The sequence below is a fragment of the Phaethon lepturus genome, unplaced genomic scaffold (assembly GCF_000687285.1).
Source record: "Phaethon lepturus isolate BGI_N335 unplaced genomic scaffold, ASM68728v1 scaffold12634, whole genome shotgun sequence".
Classification (NCBI taxonomy): domain Eukaryota; kingdom Metazoa; phylum Chordata; class Aves; order Phaethontiformes; family Phaethontidae; genus Phaethon; species Phaethon lepturus.
Window position 1 is genome coordinate 28,277 of NW_010532764.1, and position 19,425 is coordinate 47,701.

The 19,425-nt window shown below is 44.4% G+C and overlaps 1 protein-coding gene across 1 annotated transcript in view; it reads left to right on the top strand.

Annotated features, from left to right (window-relative positions):
* LPHN3 (latrophilin 3) overlaps window positions 1–19,425 on the top strand; it is a gene marked incomplete at both ends in the record, with an annotated part of 80,629 nt that overhangs the window by 28,092 nt on the left and 33,112 nt on the right. The window contains 6 exons of the mRNA XM_010284955.1: window positions 1,281–1,464; window positions 2,281–2,403; window positions 4,420–4,628; window positions 5,322–5,498; window positions 16,667–16,876; window positions 17,386–17,606. Of these exons, the coding sequence (XP_010283257.1) occupies window positions 1,281–1,464; window positions 2,281–2,403; window positions 4,420–4,628; window positions 5,322–5,498; window positions 16,667–16,876; window positions 17,386–17,606 (1,124 nt within the window). The remainder of the gene's footprint in view (window positions 1–1,280; window positions 1,465–2,280; window positions 2,404–4,419; window positions 4,629–5,321; window positions 5,499–16,666; window positions 16,877–17,385; window positions 17,607–19,425) is intronic.

Here is a 19,425-nt window from a genome sequence, read left to right on the forward strand (position 1 = left end):
TGCTGAGGGCTCTGCTGGAGAATGGGCCATGCCATATTTTTCTTTTCACACATCACGTTTTACATGTGGCTTTAGAAACAGTCAGGAGTAAATACTGAAGTATTTCCATGAAAGAGAGCCCATGGGGCATCCTTTAGGCTTGCAACATGTTGATATCCCATGGAACTGTCCTTGCCTTGCAGAACAGAGGTGTGGGTTTGATGCCTACGCATTCAGCTCACAGAAAATTGTTAAGAACTGCAACTTCATCTCAAAGGGAATGTTGGTTTCTGTACATCAGCATTAGCTGGCAGTGAGGTGTTTCTTTGTGGGACAGGCTTGCCTGGTGGCTAGACACTAACCAGCAGAAGAAGGCATGATCACAGTACTTTTTTCTTTCCTTTTTCTCTGCACAATTGGTTGTACCAACTGGTATAGCTGTCTCATTAAAAAATGTTAGCTGGAAGGTAGTTGAGTCAGATCTGGTTAACAACTAAGTGAAGGTTTTAGGCTGAGCAAAACCTTCAGGTTGGGTAGGCTCTACTTCTGTAATTTTGCAATCATGAGGCCAGCACGGTTTTGTGTGATCCTAGATGCGCATCCAGATTAACCTGTGGGAAGTTCTCCATGGGAGAGCTCTTTGTGCATGGCAGCCCAGGGCAGAAGGTGCACCGCAGGAGGGACTGAAGTTGTTACCGCAAGGCTGACTCCTTCCTGAATGGAGCGATTTGAAATGTAGTCTCTTAACTAAATCTCTACGAGCACCTGCTGCTTCTCTGGATGAAGTGGCATAACTCAACGATCTCTGTGTCTTCACGACTGCCTGCTGGAGGTTTTGTGGCTGGTAACACTCTAAGGAGTATAGCCCTTGCCTTCCTTGGGTGCCCCAGCCCTACTTTTGAATTCTGGTGCTGCAGGTAGCAGCAACCTGCTTCACAGATGGGTTTTGAAATCTATTTTCCTGCACGTTTCTTTAATGATTTCCTCATCTCCCCTCCGCTCCCCCGCAACCCCTGATTTCCTTCTTACTCCAAGCGTAGAGCTACTGATCACAGAAGCAGAAAAGCACTATTCCCAGCCTACATTTAGAATAAAATCAACATTTTCTCACTCTCCCATCTGATGGGATAAATGATGCCTATTACTCCATTGCAGGCTTCCCCAATAAGTGGGGAAATGAGATGCTGTCCTTTTCTTATAAACTAATGTGTGTGGAGGATGGGATTGAGCATATGTCAGAGGTCTCGATGGTGCCTTAGGTTTGCTAGAGCCCTTTCTCACTCGATCCCTCTCCCTTGCAGGCCATGGTGGAGACAGTGAACAACCTCCTGCAGCCCCAGGCTCTGAATGCATGGAGGGACCTGAACGCAAGTGAACAACAGCGTGCAGCCACCAAGTTACTCGACACCGTGGAGGACAGTGCCTTTGTGCTGGCTGATAACCTGCTGAAGACGGACATCGTCCGGGAAAACACTGACAACATCCGTAAGGGATAGATCCCATAAATACTGAGAGCAGCTGGAGGGAGAGTAAACGCTGGGAAACCTGGCTTCAGTCTTGGCCCCTAGATTACCTGGAGAGCAATTTGTTAGATATGTCTTGGTCCTTTGTCTGAAGGACTTAAAAGTTTTTCCAAAAGAGTCTAAAGGAACAAGGCAGCTCTCTACCCTTGAAATCCCATGGAAAATGAGCACCTAACCTGCCTTTATTAATCCTGGCTTTGAGAGCAAAATCTGTGCTAGAGCAATGAGAGGACTGCTTCACAGGGAGATTGTTCATCGTAATGCAATTGTGTTTCATTTCATACAAATTTGTGTCTTTATTTGGCTGATTGTTGATTTTAATTAAAAAACAAGCATGATGGAAAGCACCAGCACTCCCACTGTGCATATGTAAAATGAGAACAACTCTTCTTTCTATTTCTATGAACACAGATCTCGAGTAGTGATAACATTTACAGAAAGTACCAATCGCCAGTGGCAAAGAACTAGCATTTTCAGATTTTCATTTTAACCATTGTCCTTAATATCCTGAGGTTCTTGTTTACAAGAACTGGTTGTTTTTTGTCTTCCACAGAGAGTAGAATTTATTTGTTTGGGTTTTTTTTTAATTAAATTTAAAACTTCTACAGGGCAAAGATTTAAAAAGAAATAGGAGCCCAGACAGAATCTAGCATGAAACACTGTAAGTTGATTCCTCTGCTCTCAGATGGTCTGGAACACCATTTTGTCACTTTGAAGTATTGTGTCGAAGATTATTTCAGTAAACGTTTTTCTTAGTGTCGGTCTCTCTTGCAAACAGAGCTGGAAGTTGCAAGACTAAGCACAGATGGGAACCTGGAAGATCTGAAGTTTCCCCAGAACATGGGCCACGGGAGTGCCATTCAGCTGTCGGCCAATACCTTGAAACAAAATGGTCGAAATGGTAGGTCCAGCACCTCCAACCACACCAGCATCGTGAATCCGTCGTGCTTTAGGCCTTGGTTTGTGTTTAACCAGTTGTGAATATCGTATTAATCACTATGTTAATTTTTAAATTAACAGTATCATCAGTTGCTTATGCCCTTGACTGCAAGCTAAGTTGGCTGACTGGTAATTTATTACATTGCTAAGTGACTCACAGCCTTCAAAAGTATTATGTGGTGGTAAAAATGCATCACATCGTTAAATGATGTGGCTGTTGGGGCACAGTGCTGAGTCTGGAGAAGTGCTTTTAACTGCTGTTGTCTGCAGTAGGAGGCTTCAGTTGGGATGAGAACCTTGTTTGAGTAAACGGCTTCACAGTGGGGAACTATACAAATATCTGAAAAGGGAGAGGGAAGAAACAATAGTAGTAAATATTAATAATGATCCAACATGCCAGAAAACGTTGATTAACTGTTATGAGTTTAAATCTTCAGTGCCTTTCTCTCTGAAGCTTATGAACCTCCTGCTATAGCATAAATTAAAGATGATGTTATATGTCAATGGTCTTCATGCTGCCAAGCCATTTATTTCCAGACCAGGAATTTGAGCAGACATGTTTCGTTGATCTCTACAGCCCCGCTATAGACCAACTTCAAACTCCCAGGCTTTCTACTATCGGGCCTAACATGCTCCTATTTCTGGGTTCCTTTAAAATTTAATCTGAGTGCAGGGGGAAAGCACTCTAGTATGGGCTTTGATCACTGCAGGAAAAACATGGAGTGATAGGGCAGTATTGCAGCCAGACCAGATGTGTTAAAACTAACAAAAATTTCTGGCAACTGTTGAGAAAAAACTTTGGTCTGGTGGTTCAGAAAGAGAGTTTTGCCATTGGCTTCCTTGATGGGTTTGGTACCTTTGCATGCAGGATTTGGAGATAAGTATTTCTTTCAGAGACGGTGTAAAACCCAAGATGTGTAGCAAAAACCAGCGGGACAGCAGTTTCACTCTGCTAGTGGGCTTTGGAAATTTGTAGGGGAAGAGAAACTGTGTTGGCAGGGAGGAAGGGGAAGTCTGTATTTCTAAGCATGGTATCACTGGAGTTCTGATCAAATCAGGAGAGTCCCATCAGTTTGCACCAGCTTGGCACCCACCCAGATGTCATCAAAGAGATAGAGAAAAAATTATCATGGAAGGATTTAGGAGTCATCGGTACCTTGCCTTCCTCAGAAGATGGGGTGATTCCTATAGAAATAAAAAAATACCTTCCCACAACTAATACCTATAAAGGCAACTTAATCACATTCAATTCTTATTTATAGCCTGTGAAATAATGTGCAAAACAGAAGGCAAACTGGATGGTTTCAGTTAAAAACAGGTGGCTGGTAGCTTGGGTTTTCTGCAGGTTCCCTAGTGGTGTTTTTTTTGTGGAACAGAGGGTATCTGATTGATAGGCAAATTAAGAAAAGAAATGCGTTTTTAATGCAATTTCTGCAATTTTTTTACCCTTCATGTGAGATCGGAATTTTGTTGGAAAGTTTTGGATTCTTTCTCCCAGATTTGTCCCCATACTTTTGTGAGGTAGTCTTAATTTATTAATGGACTAAATTTTATTTTTATACTGTGTCTGTGCAACAGGCCAGAATGAAACATGTTTCCCAAGCATAGCCTGGAGAATAAAGTGTTATGTCAAGTGGGGAGTGGGCCACCTGGCCTCTTTTCTCTGGAGCCAGTTACACCCACTGACACCAAAAATAAGCCCACCTTCTCTGGCTGTCTTCCGCCAATCTATTTGCTTATTGTTTTGAGAGAGGCAGCCCTGCCCTTCCTATCCATGGACCGCTTATTGCACCTTGTGGTGCTCACTGGGAATGGCAAGAGGAGGTGAGTTTTCATATGCCACATCTTGCTCCTTTCACATTTTCTCAGAGACATTTTAAAGTTGGTTCAGAGAAGAGATTTGTCAAAAAACCCCAAAACAACCAAAAAACAACCCAGCGCACTGACCTGGACATCTAACCTCTTACTGCTCTTCTAGGTGAAATCAGGGTGGCTTTCGTGCTGTACAACAACTTGGGCACCTATCTCTCCACGGAGAACGCCAGCATGAAGTTGGGAACAGAAGCAATGTCGACTAATCACTCCGTCATTGTCAACTCCCCTGTCATCACAGCAGCAATAAACAAAGAGTTCAGCAATAAGGTTTACCTAGCTGATCCCGTGGTATTTACTGTCAAGCACATCAAGGTGAGTGAGTTCGAAAAGTGCTTCTTTTTTTTTTTCCAATTTCTAAAACAAAGTGATGCAAAAGTTGGCTGATGTGAGGCCCCCAGCAGTCCTTGATTAGATTTTGAATTATACATTTGTTCCTTTTCACTTTGTGTTATTTATGGAGAATGTCTCTTCTAGGTTGCATTAATAAAAGTAACGAAAGAGTCTCCTTTGAGTTGATGGCCATTGCTCAGTTTTTGACACACGTCATTCTGTAATTAAAAGCTACCAATATATTAGAATAGACGATAATATTATTTTATCATGGTGGCAGGGGATATTAGAGGGAAGTGGAATTACAGTGAAAGAGGACAGCTAGTCCTCCTGTTAGCCAAGCACAGTCATTGCAAAAGTTGATTGCTTAAAGCAATTAATTTCTCTGCTCTGCAATGCAAATGAAGCAATCTGATTTTGAAGAGCTGGATTTAGTCTATGGCTGAAATTAATCAAGAACAAAGAACTAAGTTTGCATTAGCAAAGAGAGCAGCAACAATCTAACTTTCTCTGGTATCGGCAAGTAATACTTGACGTGTAAACCACTGCTGTTTTTTTACCAAAAATTAAAAGGGTGAGAGTTACAAAGTGCCTCTGGAAGAAAAAAACATAGGGCATTTAGAAATCTCTGAAACCCTATCATTTTCATTGCATTTATTCATTTCTTCCCTGCAGCAGTCAGAAGAAAATTTCAATCCGAACTGTTCGTTCTGGAGCTATGCGAAGCGTACAATGACGGGGTATTGGTCCACCCAGGGGTGTCGCCTCCTGACAACTAACAAGACGCACACCACGTGCTCCTGCAATCACCTAACCAACTTCGCAGTCCTGATGGCACACGTGGAAGTTAAGGTAGGCGCCGCAGATTCCCAGGCTGCCAATGCACTGGGTGGGAGTAGCGGCCAATGTAACACCATTTTGTTACGGTGTGACAGGAACAGTAGAAACCGTCTGGTGCAAATCTTCCTTCTGCTATATGGTGAAACAGGAGGTAGTTACACCGATGCAAAGCCTGTCTTGAGCTCCCTGGCACTGGCAGCTCTGAGCTGAGGATGATGAGTGAGCAGAATTAGCTGTTGCCACATCCTTTGCTTACTGGTGCAGACCACCTCCTGGCTGGGTCCTTGCTCGTGGGGTCCTCACTGTGCCACCAGGGAGTAGCGAGCACCCTGGGCGGAAGGGCAGAAGCATGCAGGGCCTGCCTCCCCAGGTGCAAGCTGGGTGTCCTGCTTGCAGCAACTGCCGATGCACTGCCACATGTTGGTGTGAGGTGCGTGTGTGGAGCCAAAAGTATTTTCCAGCTTCCAACTAGGAGAGAAAGATACGTTCTCTGTGTCTCACTATGTGACAGCAAGCTACACATAAAAGGGAAGCTCCCTATACCATCCTGCATAGACTGTACATCTACCCAAGGCCCGAACATGTTCAGCTAGTTCTCCTGCCTGCATTTAGGTCCATGGTGTAATTCTGGTTTCCCACATGACTATCCCCAGTGGAGCTAAAGAAGTTACTCCTGAAAGTAGGTGTTCCTCATGGGGAGTGAAGTGCACATTTGGGATTTTATTCAAGGGCAGGAGAGTGCTTGAAATAGTCCTCCATTCCCTGAGCTGTCTTGGCTGTCTTTGGTTGAGAACCATCTTAACTGCTGTAGAAAGAAGAGAAGGTGGCCCTGATGCCCAAAAGATTTTGGTCTAGTGATTTTCTGTATTGCAGTGTCTCCATTTCATGCCCCTGGCACTGCAGCAAAATCTATGGTTCTGAGCTAGATATGGATCTGGCACCTTCCATGCAGGCAGAACATTTCAGACCCACTTCCATGGCTGCATGACCACAAAAACTGTTACGGTTTTAAAAGACCTTTTCTCAAATAGTCTTCCAGTGTTGCTCCTGTGTATATTTTTGTTTCACTTTATAATATGAAGAGGAATGTGAAGAGCTGCAATAAAAGTGTATTTGTGCTATATAGATAGATAGATATAGATATATTGATATACATATATTTGTATATAAATAAAAGTGCTTTAATGCACCATCATGCATGACCAAAACTCTGCAAAAAAAGGAGTGAGATCCTGGCAACACATGCCACAGCAGCTGGTTCCAGCTGAGAGGAGTAGGATAGATCTGCTGCAGCCACAGGATGATGTATCCATTGTACTCTGCAGGAGTCACTACCATTCCAGGAGATATACTATTAAATGGCTGTGGAATTACCCTGGGAGATGTCTGAAGAAATGGCCTATTCAGAGCACATGTTTACAAGCTAATGGCATTCTGCAGTCCAAGTCTATTTTTGCCAGTTTCCTACAACCGCTTGAATTCTCAAAATAAATGTGTATTTGGCTCATTATCACCTGCCTGGAGTTAATAGATATACCTGAGTCACTGAAGTCAGAGGTTGCACCTGGGAAATGCAGATAGCTTTCCACTCCGTTGATGTGAATGAGGGTGATCCCTACTGTGCGGTGCAGATACAGGCTAGTGCCAGATAAGCCTCTTCCCAAACTGCAAGTAGGTCAGCCTTGTCTGCATGGCATTTCACCCAAACCTCATTAGACTAGTAGTGCTGGTGTTATCTCATCTTGCAGAAAGAGCGTGTGAGATCTTTGCCCATGCCTAGCCAATGGGTTGGAAAGAGCTACAGCTCTACAGCTGGAAGCTTCCTGAGTGCCAAGCCAGTGTGCTGTTAGGCAGTGGGTGTTTCTGGGTGTTGACTGCCCTCAAGACTTTCAGGTCATGTTTTATCATTTGGCTGCAGCCAAAGTATCATTGCTCTAGGAGCCAAATTGTCTCTACTTTGTTGACCCTGATGCAACTAGACAGCTTCCTGGCATGTCTGCTTTAGCTATCGTCCTGGTGTGAGGGCAAAGGCAGGTGTGTACCCTGCAAACATCTGCAACTCTTCCCTCCAGCTGCTCCTCACCTTGCTCTTCCTGGCAGCACCATCCCACTGTGGTCTGCTGGTGGAGCTGGCCACGTGGCTCTTGGCAGATCTGGGAGGTGGCTTGTATGACATTCTCTATGCTGTTGCAATGAGTTGATTTTAAAGTCTTGGCAGCAGAATACCTGCTGGTTTTGGCAAGGTGGAGGTTTAAAAATAAATGGGGGTTGTTGTCATTCATTGACTCGCACTCATCTCTCACAGGCATGCTTTTGAGCCATTTTGTTGTCTCATGTCTTGTACAAAAAGGCTTTCCTTGCCTCAAAAACCTTTTAGTTTTCTTGGAGGTGGACTGATCCATGAGGAAAGAAAGGATGTTGCATGCTTGTGCAGGACCTCTTAGAGCAGTGTTCTGGCCAGTGACTAGGATCCCTAAAGAGGACTGTCATACATGCAGTAATTAATAATATTCTGGGAATTTTGCAACAGAAACAATTTCCTCCTATAAATGAGATTTGTAGTTTACTGACTTCAGTCTGTCAGATTTTTGGATCCATAGGGAGCATCCTTTGGTGCAATGAGTATCCAAACACCCTACCTAATGAGACTGAACGGCAGGCATCATGGGGAATGGACATCAGAGTCCTGCTCCTTCATAAAAAGCCAGCACCAATTTGACAAGTGTCACTTCTGGTCATGAATGATATCCATCCCTGGTAGCATGGCAAACGAGTGTGTTCTCCAGAGGAGACCTCGGTGGCTGCTCTGCGAGTTACGGGCTGGGATTTAATTATTAGCAGAGTGTATGTGGTAAGGCGGAGCTAGAATGTGGTGCTGCTGAAGAGGTGATTGATGGCCATCTGGCTCTCTAGCATGAAACAGCAATATGTCTTTGTCCAAAGGGGCAGAACATTACATTGGCTGACCATGGCGGCAGGGATTTCCTGGTGTGCTTCAAGAGTAAAAGTTGCTGGGATCAATTCCAGTCTTAATAAAATGGTACCCGATTAAGACAAGGAGATTTTAATTTGAAGATGCCTGTTAAAATTAGTTGGCCCCAGAGTTTCTTATTCACCCATATATTTCAGTGGGGTAAATAACAGCACCCAAGACCAAAAGGCTACTGTGCACGTGGGCAGGATGCATAGCTGCTGGGAAGAGTGATGGACTCGCACCTGCAGGTACCCCTCCAGCTGCTGTCAGAGCCCAAGGTAGCGTGGGAAGAGAAGAGCAGGACCATAATGACCTGTGTGCTGGACCTTGCTGATGCATCCTCCTGGCAAGGGGTGACTTTACAGACCTGCAACATTCACTGCCCTTTCGGACAATTTACCAGGAAAAATGAGAACCTCCCTTTGGAGAGAAACTTTAACACTTGGAAACAAATCACTGTTTTCATCTGCTAAGAAGTTAATTTGGCCTGTGTTATGGGAAAATCATTACAGTCTTATAGATATTTTGTTAAATTATGAGATATGTTTAACATAGATGAGATCTATGTTAAATATCTATCTATTGTTTGAATTGGTAGAATATTTGTTATGACCCTTAAATGCTATAAAAACACAGTGGGTCCCATGCCATGGGACAAAGCCCATAGTTAACTAATCCATTCTACCTATGTAATTGCTGCAGAATTATTCAAAATTTACAAGCTGTTTTTCATACAGGCTTGTGCTTTGCATCATATTAATTATAGCAGATGCATCTTAAATGTACCATGGGAAAAATATGCAGCCAGAAAACAAGTTCAGAGCTGGTGGGAAAATGCAATTAAAAAAAACACCCAAAACAGAATAATCAGGGTACCTCAGGGTAGGTAAATGTTACTTATCAGTATGTAGTGAATGCCAGAGCTTACTCTTCTTTTAAAAATAAATAAAACAAGAGAAAAAGGGGGGGAAAAAAGAAAGGTGTTTTAACTGTAGCAATTAATTGGAAGCTTTAGGATGTTATCCTATACCACAAACACGTTACACCATGCTAATTATTTGGGGAATGGAAGCATAAGGCAAGCTAGGGAGAGAAAGGAATAAAAATATATGAAATCTAAATGGAATGCAGTGGTCCATTGCCTAAAGCGGTACAGCCATTTCGGATATAAAGAGCAAGCTGAAGTTATTGCAGTGCTGGCCTATCCATATATTAGCACTTGTGGGATTGAGCAGTAGTGAATGAAAGCAGAAGTGGGTGTGGGACTGCAAAAACATCTTAATTGCAGAATTAAATTACTGAAACTGCTATGTAATGAATTTTGCAAGACAAATCGTTTTGTATCATCAAAGGGGTTCATTCTAAAAAAAGAAATGTATGTTACACATTGCAAAAAGTAACTTATTCTGTTATTAAATAAGAGCTGTTTTAATTTAAGCAGAGAAGTCATTAATTGTGCTTGTTTTTAATGAGATTTTAAAATTCAAAATACAGCAGTATTTAAGCTTGTGTTAGGAATAGAAATCTGTGACTTCGATGAACTCCAAGCATAAGGAGTTGTAAACAGGTTCTACCTTAGGTCAAATATATCTATTAGGTCAAGTAATCTATGTTTACAGGGTCAATTCAGAGTTGTACCTTGTAGCAGTCCTGGAGCTTTTTGTCTAGGTGGTCAGTAAGTTGCTCCAGGGAGTTCCTTGAGTTCCCCCTCCTCAGTTTGACACACATTGTTTTGGGTTGAGCCCTAGTTGTGTCTTACTGTTTCTAGTTCTGCCAGGTTGGATGACTTGCTGGTCCTAGTCTGTGGGTTCCCCAAAGCATTGACCCAGATCTCACATATCCACTTTTGGATGGTGAACCTGAAAACACCTAGAACCTGGCTTCAGAAGGATGTACTCTGAGCCCTTGAATTTGCAGTTTCTTGGCTCAGTGCTTACAGGTGTCAGAAATTTGAACACACAGCAGCTTATTAGCCATGGCTTGCTTTCCCCTGAGTCCAACGGGTACATACTTGCCTAACATCGCCCTTCTTGACTCTCCGATCTGCAAGCCAGGGCTAGTTGAACAGTAAGGAGCTGTGCCGCAGAGCATGGGGACAGCACCACCCTGCAGGGTTTCCTGATCCTCTGTCCTAAAATGGACAATTCAAGTAGCTCCTTGTTGTTGAGCACTAAGACTTGCTCTGTTTCTTGCCACCACCTTCCTTTCTGGCTGAGAGCAGGGTGAGGGTAGGAGGACCAAAGTGAAGGTAGTGGCTGTGGTGTGGTGGAGCCATGTCCCGGCTGTCTTCTGGCACCAGGCTGGGTAAGACCATCGGTGCAACAGCAGAAGCTGATGATGCTGTGACCAGATTTTTTCCAGGAACTCAAATTAACAAGCTGGCAGCTTGGCTGGTTAGATGTCTTCACCGAGTTTGGCACAGCCGCCATAGCTCATTTCTCAGGTTGGGGATGCCTTATGAGTAAGCAGAGCTGCACCTCTTTACTAAATCCAGCCAGCACAGGAGGGCAGGGTGATGAATGCAGTTATTGTCCCAAGTCTCTTCTCCTCTCAACTGAATCTCACCTCAGCTGCCTCTCAGCTGCAGTGGTGTCGGTGAGTACAACGCAAACGCTGGGCTCTTGCCACACACCACATCTGCAGTAGTGTTTGTAACACATGGCGAGGTGAGGCCTGTACCCATTTCTCTGTGCACAGCTGCCCCCGTATCGCTTTATTCTGGCCATGGGGGTTTCTGTGGATTGCGTTGGCTGCTGCTTCTGGCAGTCACTGGAAGGCTGTTGCATTTTGTGGAGAAGTTTGTAGGAAAGCATTCTTGCTAGTAGGCCTTCATCTTGCCAAGGAAGGCAGAGGAGGAGGAAGATGGTCTGTGTAGCCCATGCAGAATAGGAAGGTAGCGTGAGGACTAAGGCAAGGAGAGGAAAGGTACCTAAACTACCTTGCAGGAGTGCTTGGGGAACCTTATTTTAAATGACCATCGTCAGAAGACAGTGGTGTTGCACAGGGGCTTCAGGTGGGATTTAAGCTGTCTTTATTCCTGGGTTAGGACCTGATAGTGCCCATGACAGCATGTCCGTGGTTGCTGTGTCCACTGTGGAGCAGAGCTGCCTGCCTCTCTCCTGTGGGGTCCCCTCAGCACATATCCCTGTTAAAGACAGAGGGGTGAAAGCCCCCTTGAAACTTCTCATGCCTGCATAGCCACGGCAGGTGATGCCGCTAACCAGGCCAGACAAGCTGCAGGAGCTCTTGGGGTTTCCACCCGCTCCATGTAGCCCAGCTGATGATTTTGGCACATCTACAAAACCATTTGCTTCTTTAGTGCCCTTTGCACTTAGCCATGAAGTATTCCAGCCAGGTCATAGCAGTAATCCTCTCTCAACAACAGTGACGGGGGAAAAAGTGCAGCGGGAGCTTGCGTGGCCCCAGATAGCTACATATCTGAGGAGCAGCATCAGCAATGCACAGGAGTTCAAACCTGTCCCACTTGGGTCTCTGCCCAGCCCAGCACACTGCCAGCTCCCACTGGGCACTGAGTGGTCATATCTGAGCTAGTCGATGACACTGTTTTTATTTACTGCTTACTTATTCCTCCACTCCCAAACATATTACTCTTTCTATTCCTGGAGGGACAGATTAAGCAAAGGAATGTGTCCTTTGCTGCTGGCAGCTTGGTTTGGCTGCTGTTTTCTTCTACTGATGTTTTTAATAAGGGAGGAAATGGCTGTTCATCTCAGGCAGAGCCATTCTGTCATAAGCTGACATTCCCTAGGATTTGTTTTTATTAGCTCAGCTCTGGTGTACAGGCACTGCCAGATCTACTCATTGATTTTCCCAGCCTGGATAATATCTAGGCTGCCTGCTCACCCTGCTGTGGTTGCTACCAGGGCTCCCATAACTCCTTTTGCACAGGTTTCCATCAGCACTCTCCTCCTGCCATTCTTGGCCCCACCAGAGCAAAAGCAGGGCTTTATTCCAAAGCCAGGGAAATCTTCTTTCATTGAGCTTTGGGTCAGGTTCATGCGTAAATTGTAAATGTTAAATGCACTTAATATAGAAACCCTTTCACTGAAGTGGATTATTTTATTTCTTTCAATTACTCAGTAAGTCATCCCTGTGCTGAAAATAATCCACATGTCAGCTTACCTGCAAAGTTAGCATAGCTTAGTGGTAAGAAAACTCACTGGCTTGCATGCTGGGCCATGTAGCACTGGTCTTGACAGCCATGATGCATTTGGGCAAGGAGGTGTTTGATTGATGCTGTCAAGAAATTGTCCCTTGGACTGTTGTCTGATATCTTCCATGGGCTCTTCCTGTTGTCCAGGTCTTTGGGGAGATTATCAAGAAGCAATAGTTGACTGTTACCGATACACTGGTGGTATCAGATGTATTTTGCATGCCTTAGGGAACCTAGGGCTTGCAGGGTGCTGGAAAGATACCATTAGCGTGTATGTCAAAATTATTTTATCCACTGTCAGAGGAGTGCTTGAACAGGGCTGGATAGGGTAAATATTTCCATTTGCTCCTCTTGCATGTCTCTGCAGTTTCTCTCAGGACCAGGCTCAGAGATTGCGATGCAGGTACAAAATCTTGGTGTGCTGTTTATCACATTTAAACCTGGAAGGCCATATACCAACTGTGTAAACCAGATACATTGCTCCCTTATTTGTCTCATAGCAATTGGGTGGTGGCAAGGATAATCTCACGGTTTGAGGAGTGATTACCACAATTCCTCCTTTTCCCATGTTATTCTGTTTTGTGGCCTGTGGCAGCGCAGTATTTTACAAGTCTCAGTCTCCCGCAAAAGGCGAATTGCCTGGCCTGGGGGCAGCTGGCACTGCCATGGGAGGGATGCCAGTGCTTACCAACTCCTCCCTGACCCATTGGGGCATCCCCAAACAGGCCAGAGTGCACCCAGCACCCAGCCTTTGAAATCTAGCTCACTTCTTCTCTTGGACTTTACTAGAAAAGCTACAAATTCTTATTTTTTTCCCCTTAGGTGTTTTTAAATTGCTCTTGTTCCTGGTTTATTGTTAGTACTCCTTTTTGTTTGTTCTTTTGTGAGTTTGTTGAATTTGGGAGGAGAGGTTGTAATTATGGAGAAGATGTTTTTATGGTTGTTTCCCAGCACTCCAGGGATGAGTGTTATGTAAAATCAGAATTATCATTGCAATTAATATTAAAAAGGAGAGTACTAAGAGTGCTAGTAATAACACAGCAATGAGGTCTGCATTTCTTGCTAAGCAAGGTGACCTTTGTGGGCAAGCAGCCCTTCCCTGAGGAAGGCCATGACCCTAGATGGCAAGATCCCTCTCCAGGAGCAAAAACACCCCTAATTCCTGCATTGTGTCTTAAAGTCAGCAGAGTTATGGTTTTATGATAGAGGTACAGGAACTGAGACCTCTGAGATTTGTCTCATGTTGGTGAAGAAGCCCTCGGGGAGCTTTCTCCGTGCCAGGTTAACATTGTCTTGGGATAGATGAATCTGTGCCATTGGATGCATCTGGATGAGATGGATGCATCTGGCCAAAGTCTTGCCTGGTTTCTTTCTCCTTGCATCCACCCGCATTAGCTGCCTTGCCCCCCTCGCCCAGCCCAAGAACTCTTGGTCACTTCAGCCTGGCAGGGCAATCTAATCAGGTGAGCTGGCAAGGTTGTTCAGAGAGATGTTCTCCTGCCACTCCCCAGCAGCCTCAGTTGAAAAAAAGAATGGTTTGCAAGGTGCAAGGTTTGCATTAACATTTTTTCACACTGAGTTGAGGGATGGATGAGCTGGAATGACACTGAGAGAAAGCAATGTGTGACCGCCAGGAAAATGATGTGTGCTTCATCTTCTCGGTTTTCTGGGTGCTGCTGGAGGAGCTGGCTGGAATAGGCATTTCTGTCATGATCTACGGTAAGCACACAATGATTTCTTGCCTCTCTGTTGGACTTGTGACCCCTTGTTCCTTAGATATTGGAAATACTCAGAGAGCCCTTATATCTCCTCCTCCAAGTCTCCCTGGAGAGAAGAATTCCAGCATGGAAGAGATGGAGGGGAAACTCGCTCCCCATCTTTCATTATCATTTGATGCCTATCACTCATGCTGATAAAGCCAAAGAGCTGAAAGGTTTGATTTTTTTCTCACGGGTGCTGACATAGCAGAGTGTATATCAGGAAAGGCCTGACATTTGATGTGGCTTTATCACTGGCAAGCAGGCAAAGAAAATGGATAAATTAATCACCTTTTCCCTCCATCTGTCATAAGCTTTTATCCCACAGGGAGGAAAATGTTTCCAGTTTGTCCTGGCTTTTTGAAGTGTGACACTATTGTATTTGCCAGCCTACATAATGCCTAAGTCATCAAAATGCCAGAAGTGGAGGGGAATATGAATACCACTTATAACACAGCCTGGCAGACCACAAAGCTGGGTTTCAAGCCTCTCTGGTCTTTTTGAAAAGCTACCAGAGATTTTCAGCCAATCTTTCCCTCAGTTCATTGACCTTAACCACCTAGCCCCAAGCAGCCGTCTCATGACTCACCATGTATTTCTCTTCTTACATTTTACTATGTTGTGATAGTTCTAATTTCACCGTATCTCGTGGAAGCTTGGGGAGTTATGGGCAAGTTTTACAGCCTAAATAAGGAATAAGGTGGTGGGATACCCTCAGTGTCCAGTTCCCAGCAACATCCTCCTCTTTCTGGGAGGGGTGTGCAGTGTAAGCCCGGGAGCAATCCAGCAGTGTTTTATCATCAGAGCCAAGGCACACCTGTGCTGCCCCATGCAAAACTTTGTTTCTGGGTGTCATGGTTTAACCCCAGACGGTAACAAGCCCCACGCAGCCACTCAGTCACTCCCCCTGCAGTGGGACAGGGGAGAGAATCAGAAGAGTAAAAGTGAGAAAACTCGTGGGTTGAGATAAAGACAATTTAAGAGGTAAAGCAAAAGCCGTGCACACAAGCAAAGCAAAACAAGGAATTCATTCACCGCTTCCCATGGGCAGGCAGGGGTTCAGCCATCTCCAGGGAAGCAGGGCTCCATCACACATAATGGTTACTTGGGAGGACAGATGCCAATAACCCCAATCACCCCATCTTCTTCTTCCCCCAGCTTAATATGCTGAGCATGATATCACATGGTATGGGATATCCCCTTGGTCAGCTGGCATCAGCTGTCCCAGCTGTGTCCCCTTCCAATTCCTTGTGCACTCCCAGCCTACTTGCTGGTGGGGTGGGGTGAGAAGCAGAAAAGGCCTTGTGACTCTGTGTAAGCACTGCTCAGCAATAACAAAAACATCTCTGTATTATCAACACTGTTTTCAGCACAAATCCAAAACACAGCCCCATAGTAGCTACTGTGAAGAAAATTATCTCTATCCCAGTCAAAACCAGCAACACTGATTTGCCTAACTTTGCCACTGCAGTGGCCATGTTTGCATGGCTCTGGGGTAAAACCATGTTACAAGTTCATCACAGGGAATCACTTACTTTCCAGGCTGTCTTTAAATCACTGTTCTGTTACAATTTAAAAGCAAATTCATATTAAAAGGTCTGGGTTTTTTTTTCTGGGTAGCGATCCAGAGATCAGTCTGACTTCCCAAGAGATTTAAAATATAGCTCTAGGGTTTGAAAAAGAAAAATCAAACTTTCTTTCTCCTTCCCTGGTGAAAAAAAACAACCCAACGCATTTAAATGATCACTTTCTGTACAAAGCCTCCAAGCTCATATGTCTCTGTGAATGTTTAAAGAGAGGCATTTTTCACTGTTGGTAAAGTGGTTGTAATGGACTTGTGGTTGTAATCGCCATGATCTTGTTAGCATGAAACATTTTTACACTCAAATCACGGTGTTTGATGGTTCTTTATACTGTGGACCTGCTCCTTTGCCATGTTGGCGAAAGATGGAGCTGCATGCAAGACTAGCTATGACATCTTGGTATTTTCAACAACAGCATCATTGCTTCTAGGATGTTTTGGGGTCTGAGTCTGTTCAGGGCACCTGCAGCTTGCCAGACACTTGAGAGTCTGCGTTTCAGGTTGCAGCTTTCTTGATGCAAGATTCAGGTCTAGGTCCCTTTAGAGTTTTTACTACTGATCCCTTGTGCCACATCTTGGTGAGTGGATACAAATACTTGGGGAAGGCTCTCAGACAACCTCACTCTGTGTCTGGGATGGATTAGAAGTCATGCAGCATGTGAATGGTGATTTTTATTTTTGTTTTATCTCCAGCACAGCGATGCAGTCCATGACCTGCTCCTGGACTTTATCACGTGGGTTGGCATCCTGCTCTCACTGGTCTGCCTCCTGATCTGCATCTTCACCTTCTGCTTCTTCCGTGGGCTGCAGAGCGACCGCAACACAATTCATAAGAACTTATGCATCAGCCTCTTTGTGGCAGAACTCCTCTTCCTTGTTGGCATCAACCGGACTGACCAGCCGGTAAGAGGCAAAGCACTTTCTGCTCCCACCACACCCTCTTGTCTCAGTGCATATGTTTGACCATGCAGTGAGATATAGTCAAGCACTGCCTTAATTCCATGCATGAGTCCTCACAGGGTTGGGCCCCTGGTTTTTAACTGGGAGTCAAATGCTGATGCCTGCTGTGATTTCAGAGGCTGTATGTGCATTGTCTGTAAATAATGTGTATGTATGTTTAATAAGCAGGTTGTAAAAATGCACTTATGCTATGTACATCTTTATAGGTTTATTTGACAGATTGTGTACATACCTGCCTTTGTGTCTTTGAATATAATTTATATATGCAGAGATGTGTCTATTTTAAAATAGTTCACGCACATTTTCCAAGCGGAAAAAAGTTCTTCCTTTGGAGAAAGGAAGATGAGAACTCCCTCATTCTTATTAAACCTCCCAGTAAGAGTAATCCTGACTATTGCATTAATTCAGCATGGTACAAACTCCTTCTCTTGCTCTTTTCAATCCACACACAGATTGCCTGTGCTGTCTTTGCTGCCCTCCTGCACTTCTTCTTCCTGGCGGCTTTCACCTGGATGTTCCTGGAAGGGGTGCAGCTCTACATCATGCTGGTGGAGGTTTTTGAGAGCGAACACTCCCGGAGGAAGTACTTCTATTTGGTCGGCTATGGCATGCCTGCACTGATTGTGGCTGTATCAGCAGCAGTGGACTACCGGAGCTACGGCACAGACAAAGTGTGAGTGGGGCTTGTCACTGCTTGGACCTGGTCAGGAGGGATGAGAGTGGGGACAAGAAAGAGAAGTGAAGGGCCCTGAGACCTGGCAGGCAAAGGAGACTTGTGCAGGCAGATCTCAGCCAGGAGGCATGCCTTGCTTTATCTCTGTGTCTCCAACATGGTCTGTGATGATACAGGACAAATTCCCCACTATGAAATTATTTGCAAAGGTATTTTCTTGAGGAAGTCAGTTGAGGAACATTTTATCACATCGTTGCGTAACATCAGCAGAGGTGGCTGTCCCAAGTCTCACTTTGGTACTGTATCAGCAAAGTCATCCTTCTCTAACCAAAGAGTATTTCTCATTTGGATGATTAAACATTGCTTTCTTCTTCCTCTTTTTTAAGTGTTCTATCAAATTAACAGAGCCCACAAGCAAAATAGGTGGTGACTGTGGTATGCATTAGACTCAGAACAGCTACATCATTTATCATTATGAATATTCTTAAATGTTTTCAACGTTGCTGAAGCTGGTATCAAAGCGCAATTTAGATGATCGTGCAACACTGTCTAATGGAAAACAAAGGGAAAATCAAGCCTTTGATTTTCTTTGCCAGCTTTGTTACAATAGCACTAACAATGTGTTTTTATTGACTTTTTTTTTTTTTTTTTTACTTTCCTTTGTCAGGCTGCCTTCCCCCTGTCGTTTTAACTGAGTTATGGGCTCAATCTGAAGGCATACAGAGCAATGATCCAGTGGTGTTTTTAAAGCTCTTTTTTAGTACAAGTTGGGTCAGGCCATGGCAGCAGTTGATATTCTGTTAAATTCAACTGCAAAATATTTGCTTGAGACCTTATTGGTATATATGAACCTGATTCCTTGCAGAAGCACATCTGTGGAGCAGTGGAGCTGTTCATGATTCATTATCATGCCAGCATTTAGGCTTGGATCCCAATAGGATATTTGCATCGTGTTCCTCCCATGAGTAGGAGAACAGCAACCTGAATTTGTATAAATGTCTTTCTTACTTTGAGGAAAAGAAATGGCCCACACAGATAAGGGTAGGAGGGAATAAGTTTTCAAGGATCTCTACCAATTTATTCAAAGAAGTTTGACCGACTTTGACAGGCCTAGGGGGCAAAGAAAAAGTAACACAACATTTGATTACAGTTTCTGGAGAAGACTGCTTCCATCAGCTGCCACCTGCTTTCTGCCCCAACGAACTCTTCTGTTCACATCCCCTCTTGAGCCATGTATAAGCCCACATTGAATCAGGTATTAAAACATTCTGCCTTGTCCCTTCAGACAAATTTATTCTTACTGCGGTGTTCCTATGGAGGACCTACCTCTTCACAGTGGCCTACATGGGGCATGTTGAGCCTCAGACACGTTACAACTGAAGGGTCATGAGTCTCACTCCCTGGAAAGCCAGCTGAGATGCTCCTGCACATCTGTTCCCGCACTGGTCCAGTTCACAGTCCAGTCTGTTTTTTTAGTGGCTGCATTCCACACTGTTCACCCTGTGACTTCTGGAGTATTACCGTTGCAGGGCTTGGAGCACAAGAGCAATCCTTTTGACTTTTCTCTCAATGTTTTGGACAACCTACCAAGAAAACCCAGTACTGCAGCTAGTTTGCAATAAAAGCTAGGACCGTGTTCTCTTACAGTGCTCTATAACTGTCAGGTGCTGAAAATGTCTGACTTCGTTCCCTTGTAGTAAAAGGACATTCCCAAGCCCAGAGTATCACTTTGGATGTGAGACAGCAGTCGATTTGCATCCGCCCTCATCTTTGCAAAGTCCCTCATGATGCTCTGTAGGGACAGCCTGAGTACCAAAGT